Source organism: Nicotiana tabacum, unplaced genomic scaffold (assembly GCF_000715075.1).
Source record: "Nicotiana tabacum cultivar K326 unplaced genomic scaffold, ASM71507v2 Un00046, whole genome shotgun sequence".
NCBI lineage: Eukaryota > Viridiplantae > Streptophyta > Magnoliopsida > Solanales > Solanaceae > Nicotiana > Nicotiana tabacum.
This window is the reverse complement of record NW_027438284.1, coordinates 273493-281317: the sequence shown is the minus strand read 5'-3', so window position 1 is coordinate 281317 and position 7825 is coordinate 273493. Positions and strand designations below refer to the sequence as shown.

The window sequence follows — 7825 nt, the reverse complement described above, 5'->3', positions numbered from 1 at the left end:
GAAAATGACATTGTATTGCCGCTCTCAAAATAATGCCAAACAAATGTATATTTTTTGTGTATTTTTTTTGTATATATACATTCTATATGTTATATACAAAAATCATACAAATTTTATACACTTTTTCGGCTATCAAATATAAATAGTTTCTGAAGCGGACTAAAAGTGATAACACCCAAAAAGTAACTCAATTACAAAATTTTCGCGTCTAAAAACACCACGCATAACCAAAACTTGAAAAAAATGAACGACTTGAATGACCATTTTATCTCTAATGAGGTCCTTCTAAACGAAGATAATCGTACAAGACTCCATTAAAGGCAGTGAGATCAGCATTTGTTTGAGTAAGAAAAATTGTGTTTGATCCTTTAACAAGCAAATTGCCTTGTATTCGAATGCTGTAAAGCCAATATAATCCATGTATACCATGTCTTGCAATTGCATTACTTCCCCCTATTAATCCTGTTGTAAATACAGGTTCTTGTGCTTTTTCATTGTTGACACGAACCTTCAAAAAAAAAAAAAAAGAATTTGTATGTAAGTCATTTATCGATCGAATAACAACAATATCAAGAATAACGAGTTAATTTCACTAATGGTCATTTAACTATCTTTTAATTTTACTAAAGTAACTTAACTATTTTTTATTCTTAAAAGTAATTAAACTTTATCATTGTTAAAAGTTATTTTGACTCAAACCTTACCATAAATATGATATGGCATAAAATTTAATGAGAAAAATCAAAAAACAAATATTACATAATAAGTCAGGATATATGTGTGTGTATTGTTGAAATAATAAGTCAAATAATAAATTAATAAGGGTGAGATTAATTACATGTAGTTCAGATTCATGAGCTGCTGCAAGAGCTAATTGGAGAGTGTAATTTGAGGCCTTGTTAACATTTCCAAGGTTAAATAAAATACTCCATGTTGTAGCTTCATATTTGTTGTTTCCTACATTCCTGCAAAAGAATTCATCCAACAGGTACTATATATTGTTATAAGAATTTGAATATTATTTGTCGGGAAACAGGCTTTCTACCCTTCACAGGGTAGGGGTAATAGAGGCGGAGCCTTCGACTACGGGTTCGTCCAAACCCAGTAGCTTTGGTACAAACCTTATATTTATCTTAAGAAATTCACTGAATATGCACAAATTATTAAGTTAGAATCCAATAACTTAAAAGAACTAAAATCCTGAACCCAGAAGCTTTAAATTCTCGCTCTGCCTTTGAGGGGTAAAATCCGCGTACACATTACCCTCCCTAGACTCCACTTGTGGGCAGGGGCGGAGCTAGAGTGTAGCCAGCGGGTTCGGTCGAACTCAATAGCTTAGGTTTGAACCCCGTATTTGTCTTACAAAATTTATTGAATATGTATAAATTATTAATTTAAAACCTATTAACTTAAAACGATTAGAATTCTGAACCCATAAACTTGAAATTCTGGCTCCGCCACTGCTTGTGGGATTCTTGTTGTAATTTGAACATTGTGTTCGAGTTCGGAATTCTACCTCAACTCTCGTTTACTGGGTTGTACTCTATTATTTACTTGTTTAGTAAATTTTTTAATATTATATATATGGTTCGAGCCAAAGCTACTAGGTTCGGATAAACTTGTTAGTTTTAACTATATCATATATAAATACATATATTTATATGAAGCTATAATAACATACCTTGTGACATGAGCGAAAAACCAATCTCTTGAATATTTGCTAGTGGCGACATTGTAGACGAGATCTCGTTTAGGATATAAAACACTGTATTGTTCCCATAGACCATATTGCTTAAATCTAGAAAACCAAAATGGGGTAAATGAGTTACAATTTGAACCATAACGCTAGATTTAGAAAAATAACATGCGCAAAGGGTGTGTTTAGTACGGAGAAAAATATTTTTCGAAAACTATTTTTTTATTTCCTATGTTTGACTGGCTTAAATATTTTTCTAATGAACTCATTTTCCTTTCATTGGAAAAAAATATTTTCCCTATCAAAAAAAGGAAAAATATTTTTCCAACTGAACTTTACCTATTATAACAATAAAGTCATGAAACTTTATTCACTATTATAATAAAGTCAAATAATTACTTTTTTGTCATCGTAAAGTCACAAAATTTTCCACTATAACAGCAAAATCAATAAATTTTATTCACTTTAACAATAAAAATTTATTTATTTTGATTTCATTGTTATAGTAAGCAAAAATCTCCAACTTTTCTGTTATAATGAGTAAAGTTAAGCAGGAAAGGAAATTTGTGGAACATACATTGATTCAGAGTTGTTTTGGTATTTGTGAACTTTATATTGTGGAGGTGGATTTGGAATAAAAAATTCAGCAGCTGTGCGATCTGGCACTCCAATTTCCCATAGTGTGGCTCCATTTCTTGGAGGTTTATACACCAAACTCCCTAATTTAATATTAGAACCTGTATTTTGGTACAAATGAAATTCGAAAAAAAAAAAATTAGATACCCTCCATCTCAATTTATATAGCAGTATTTATTTATTTGATTGGAGATGGAGTTTAAAATTAGAAAGAAAAAAAAAACAAATAAGTAAGCAAGAATGTAACCTGGAGTAACTTTAATAATTGGAGTGTATTTGTAATCCCCAATAAATCCTGGGACTGTTGCATACAAGTTATATATACCAGATATGACATTTTTTATGATGAAGTTTCCTTTAGTGTCTGTTTTAGTCCAAAATTGGTAACCCTGAAAATTTAAAACAAAATTTTTATATATATAACATTTTTATGAATTTTATCAGAGGAAATTCAGGAGAAAAACAAAGGAAGTGTACTGAAAAACTTAGGAAATTAAAGTTTTAAAAAGCTTGCCACATACAATTAAACACCTGAAAAATACATATAAATTATTTTACACTTTACTTTATTTTCTATTTGCCATGATCCAGCGTCTCCAGGTGGCGCTAACCCTATATATGCATTAGATGCAGGTACATCTCTTTTATTGATAAACCTTTCAAAAAAAGGAAATAATATTAGTCAGTCAATCAATAAAACAAGTTACCTGCAAAAACAGGTAAAAGTTACTTGACGGTATAAGAATTTCTTACAATAACGATGTATATAACTTAAACTCTTAAAAGTACTCTCTTTACATAGTAATACATATATAATATGGTTGCAGACTATGTTGCTCGGACTCTTCAAAAATGTCGTCGAGTGCATGTCAAATACTCCAAAACTAGTATATTGTTGGAGGATCCGACACCAGTGCTGCAGCATTTTGAAGATTCCACGCAACATAGGTCGTAGATATTAGAGAAAGAATACTGAAGAAAAGTACCAGTCATTAACAAATAGTTGGCCTGTAACTGTTCCTCTTTGGTTAGATTTGATGTAATCTTGTGAAAGTGGAAATTCATAAGGCCAACTTGCAACTTCTTGATTCATCTGTAAATTTGATCATTCGTTAGAAAAATGATGCCAAAATTTGTACTCCCTTTGTTTCATTTTACGTGGCAAGGTTCGAAGTATATAAGAGTCAGCTCAGAATATTTCAGTACATATATTTGTCGCATAAATTGAAACAGAAAAAGTATCAGAAAACTAGTACGAGCTCATTAATACATACTCTTTTCTTCGCATCAGTCCACAATATAGAAGGATTTTCCTTAGCTGAAGCATCAGAGTTAAGATACACAAATACAGGGCCAACAACTTTTTTCCATGCTTCTCCATGTTGAAATTTAATTGCTAAATCTTCTCCTGCATAATGTGTACTGAAAAATACCTGTGATAATTATGAATATAATATAAAGTTAAGATCTACACTTAATTAGAAGTAAAAGAAAATTAACAAATGATACATATAATTGAGTGCCATGTGACCAGCTGGAGGTCACAGGTTCAAGCCGTAGAAACAGCCTCTTACAGAAATGCAGGGTAAGACTGCGTACTATAGACCCTTATGTCTGGCCCTTCCTCAGACTCCGCGTATAGCGGGCGCTTAGTGCACCGAGCTACCCTTTTCTATACATATAATTGAGTAAATAATTCATCACTTACACTAAGAACAGTTGGACCAACATGTGAAGTAAGGTCTTGTTTAAAAGGTCCTCCAGTACGAAATTCATTGCTTGGATTAATCATCCAAAATCCTACTGGAGGATTACTACATACCCATCCATGAACTTTATCTTTTATGTTATCATTTGCGTAAAAGTACTTGTCATCTACCTGCATATAATAGATTTCGAACTCAATAAATTAAACGAGGTATGGTAAAATCATGAACTTGAAACGTAACATAAAGTTCAAATCCAAGATCCAACTATATATATAAATAATGCTTTCGATATCATATCCCTGGATTATGAAATGATTAATCCTCTCGAATTATCTAATAATTAGCTTCAACAATTGCTTGCTAATTTTATAGTTTTGTAGCTACACCACGGGCGAACTGGATTCATAGAGGATGGGCTCACCACTAGTTTGATAGTATAAAATAATAGAATAGATGGGCTCGACAAGGATCAATCCTTGGTCCCTAGGGAAAAATCTCAGCTACTTAATTAGTGAACCAACACAACAAATCCAACCATCGGCTCACAAAAGTAGTATCTAGACAAATTATATGAATTATACTCGTAATATACACATTTTTTGTCGAAGACCACGAGTTCACGTGAACCCTTTGGTAGACTGTAAATCCGCCCTAGACATCACCCTCTTTAGGTAACAAGTATTGAACAATGAGATTTTGCCACGGTCATGTCTAACTGTTAAGATATTGTTAGCTTTGGTCCTATCTCTCTAGCCACCTAAAGGCTTTTGGATCTCACAGTTTTGATCCCTTGGCTTCCTGCTTAGAATGCGCGAGTAACAATTGAATTCTTATCTCGACCTTATATATATAGTCCCTAACTTTCTCCTCCCATTCTGATGTAGGATTTGCCTTAGGCAAGTTTCACAGCGAACCTTTGTCGAATTCAACCGCCAGCTGTTCGTGAACTGTTACAGTTTGTCTTCCAACCTACCTATGCCCATTCTAGCCCCATCAACATAGGTGGCCCATGTTAACCTTTAGTTTTTCAACTAGAGGTTTCGAGTTCGAGCTTTGTATAGAGTCACTTTTCTTATGGAGCGCTTTATCCCCTATTGTGGGACTTTTCAGTAAGAGTCCGTATTTAGTCGAACCCTGATGCAGATACTAGAAACTGAATGAAAAACAATATACCTCTCCTTTTAGATCTGGATTGGCTGGATTTGTAAGTAGAACAGCTTCTTTAAAGCCAAGCACCTTTCCTTTTTCTCGATCCTCTTGTGTTGGCATGACACGTTGCCTCTCATCCGAGACAGCCATGTAATGAAACCTATTCATAAATATGCAATTTCAATACAAAATATATCCAACTTTTGGAATTGGGAATAGATTTAAAAATGTATTTTTCGTTAATAATGAGAAATTTTAGATAAATTACATGTCTTGAAGCTTGAACACAACATTGAGTTGTTGGATAATCGTAGGGGGATATTCTTTTGAACGTTCAATCATAGCATAAGTATAAAATCCTGGCGTGTCGCGTCCCATTACGATCCTGAAAAATTGGTCTCTTGAAATATTAGCAAGATATAATGTTTATACACTGACATGTAAAAGAATATTTACGTTATTTGTCTAAACGATAACTATAAGATCGTTCATATAAGTAAAATTATCAACCTGGAAAATAAGATACGTTACATGTTACGATATGATAAATTAGTAATATAGTGCAAAACACATCACCTTCTGTCAAAGTCTAGGGGAGGTTCATCAGTTTGAGAAGAATTCCAAATTCTTTTAAATGAAATTTCTGTCGTGTTTCCGTTGTTCGATATGATCTCAAAACTTGTTGCTGATAACCTGCATAATATTAATTAGGACATAATTTTAGTAATTGTTTTTCGTCAATGTTAATTTATCAATTTTAGACCAGAAGGTAAAGATTAATACTGTTTTCGAGCTGTTCCATGTCCTGTAAGATTCCAAACAGAAATCCAATACCTGAAATCATCATAATATAGTATTACATTTAATTATTTTCTTCATTAAAGAAACTCGAAACTTATATTTAAAAAAAGAAGAATAATCTGAATAGCCGTCCACTCAATCGCTTATATTAAAAGTAGTAATCAGATGTATAATATTATATGTATAATATGTGTATAATTATGTATATTTAATGTATAATATGTATACCCTCTATCAGTTTCGACAAGTTTGGTATCTAATATGTTATTGATACCACCATATGATATGCCTGTTATAAGGCCATCTGGTTTCGATAAAGTAACATTGACGAAGCCATTGCTTATTGTTACCTGAAGAGGACATGAAAAACGATGTGAGAACCTAAATAATGTACAAAGGTTAAAAAACACAATGCATTATAGGAGTAAATTCATGTATGATTACTAAGCTTTATTCACTATAATAGTAAAACCACAAAATTATATATATTTTATCATTTTGAAAGAGTATTTGTCGACCTGAGATGTAAAGCTCTTGTTACTATAATGCTATCATATCGTGAAAAGTATGAAAATAGACCGTTCAGATTTCTTTTTCATCTTGTGTTGGTTGTAGCCGTGGGAGGTGGTGACTCAATCAAAAAGCATGTGACGACACAATCAACATATCAGCCCTTACTCGCATCCGATCGAGAAGGTTGGTATCGACAGGTTGAAGTAATTAAATTCTATCCACTATAACAGTAAAGCCACCAAATTAGATAACTAATACGGTAAAACTTACCGATCATAGCGACTTTACTATTATAGTGAATATAAAGTTTTGTGACTTACTGATATTATAGGTTAAATTCAGTAATTTTAATTTGACAAAAATAATTTTGTGACTTTAATGTTGCAGCGAATATAATTCATGCAGTTGAATTAATATGGCATAATTACAATACAAATAGAAAAAAAAAAAGTTTGCTAAACATAGATTTACATCATTAGGTTGTATCTCCAATTTGACATCTGGCATTATTGTCAATCTTCGCCTGTTTTAAACAATTTAAGAAGTAGCAAGTCAGAATATAAGTTGAATTTTAATAGCAAAATGCTTTTGCTATTAACTTAAATTAAAAAAAAATAACGGATTACAGATATAAAATCAAATAAAAGAAACAGAGACTAACCCATTTTGAGGTCGACAATCAGCCACTAACAAGAATAATAAAGCAACCACAGTAACCTCCAAAATATGTACGCTTAGTTGCTTATTCTTCCCCATTATCTACATTTTCACACAAAATATTTGCTCTGGAATTTAAATAAAAATATTGGATTACTATTAAATCAAAAATCTTTTTACTAGCTTGATTTACGTGTTAATATATCATGTTCTAATAAGGAAATAGAATTGAGAAAACAACGTTTATTTGTTTTATTTTTGGTTTCAGACATGCAGGCTAAAACGTTTTATTTGGGCCAAATACGTGAAAACTCGTATAACTTTACAATTATAGTAAATGAATTTAGAGTCTGTTTGGCCAAACTGCTGTTTATTTTGAAAAAGTACTTTTGCAAAATAGCATTTTGTGTTTGGTCAATTCGTTTGTGTAATGCTTTTTGTAAGCTTGTTGTGTTTGACCAATATTTAAAAAGTACTTTTAAGTATCAAATTATGAAAAAGAACAATAAATATTCACTTTGCGATTAGTATTATTTAGAAAAGAAAAATAAATTTAAATATTTATTATAAAAAAATTCAATTATAATATAAAACGTAAAGTAAAAATCATAAATGAAAAATGCCAATCAATATAAAATATAGTTATTTCAAAGCAATAACTTCG

General features: G+C 31.6%; 1 protein-coding gene across 1 annotated transcript; it reads right to left on the bottom strand.

Annotated features, from left to right (window-relative positions):
• Positions 1-271: 271 nt before the first annotated feature.
• On the bottom strand, positions 272-7260 carry LOC107773833 (uncharacterized). The gene is made up of 17 exons (XM_075248731.1): positions 7166-7260; positions 6976-7027; positions 6220-6341; positions 5974-6024; positions 5767-5883; positions 5459-5575; positions 5215-5350; positions 4041-4211; positions 3607-3765; positions 3306-3425; positions 3033-3039; positions 2898-2971; positions 2580-2721; positions 2274-2433; positions 1682-1798; positions 839-965; positions 272-508 (listed from the first exon to the last, which is right to left on the bottom strand). The coding sequence occupies exons 1-17, from the start codon at positions 7258-7260 to the stop codon at positions 272-274; spliced, it is 2004 nt and encodes a 667-aa protein (XP_075104832.1).
• Positions 7261-7825: the final 565 nt, after the last annotated feature.

Bases quoted from the DNA above. Each gene is read 5' to 3' on its own strand.
- LOC107773833 (XM_075248731.1), bottom strand. From the start codon at position 7,260: ATGGGGAAGAATAAGCAACTAAGCGTACATATTTTGGAGGTTACTGTG. The intron at 6,025-6,219 runs GTATACATATTA...TGATGATTTCAG, and splicing joins CTTGTCGAAACTGATAGAGG to GTATTGGATTTCTGTTTGGA. The intron at 5,576-5,766 runs GTGATGTGTTTT...CCAATTTTTCAG, and splicing joins CCCCTAGACTTTGACAGAAG to GATCGTAATGGGACGCGACA.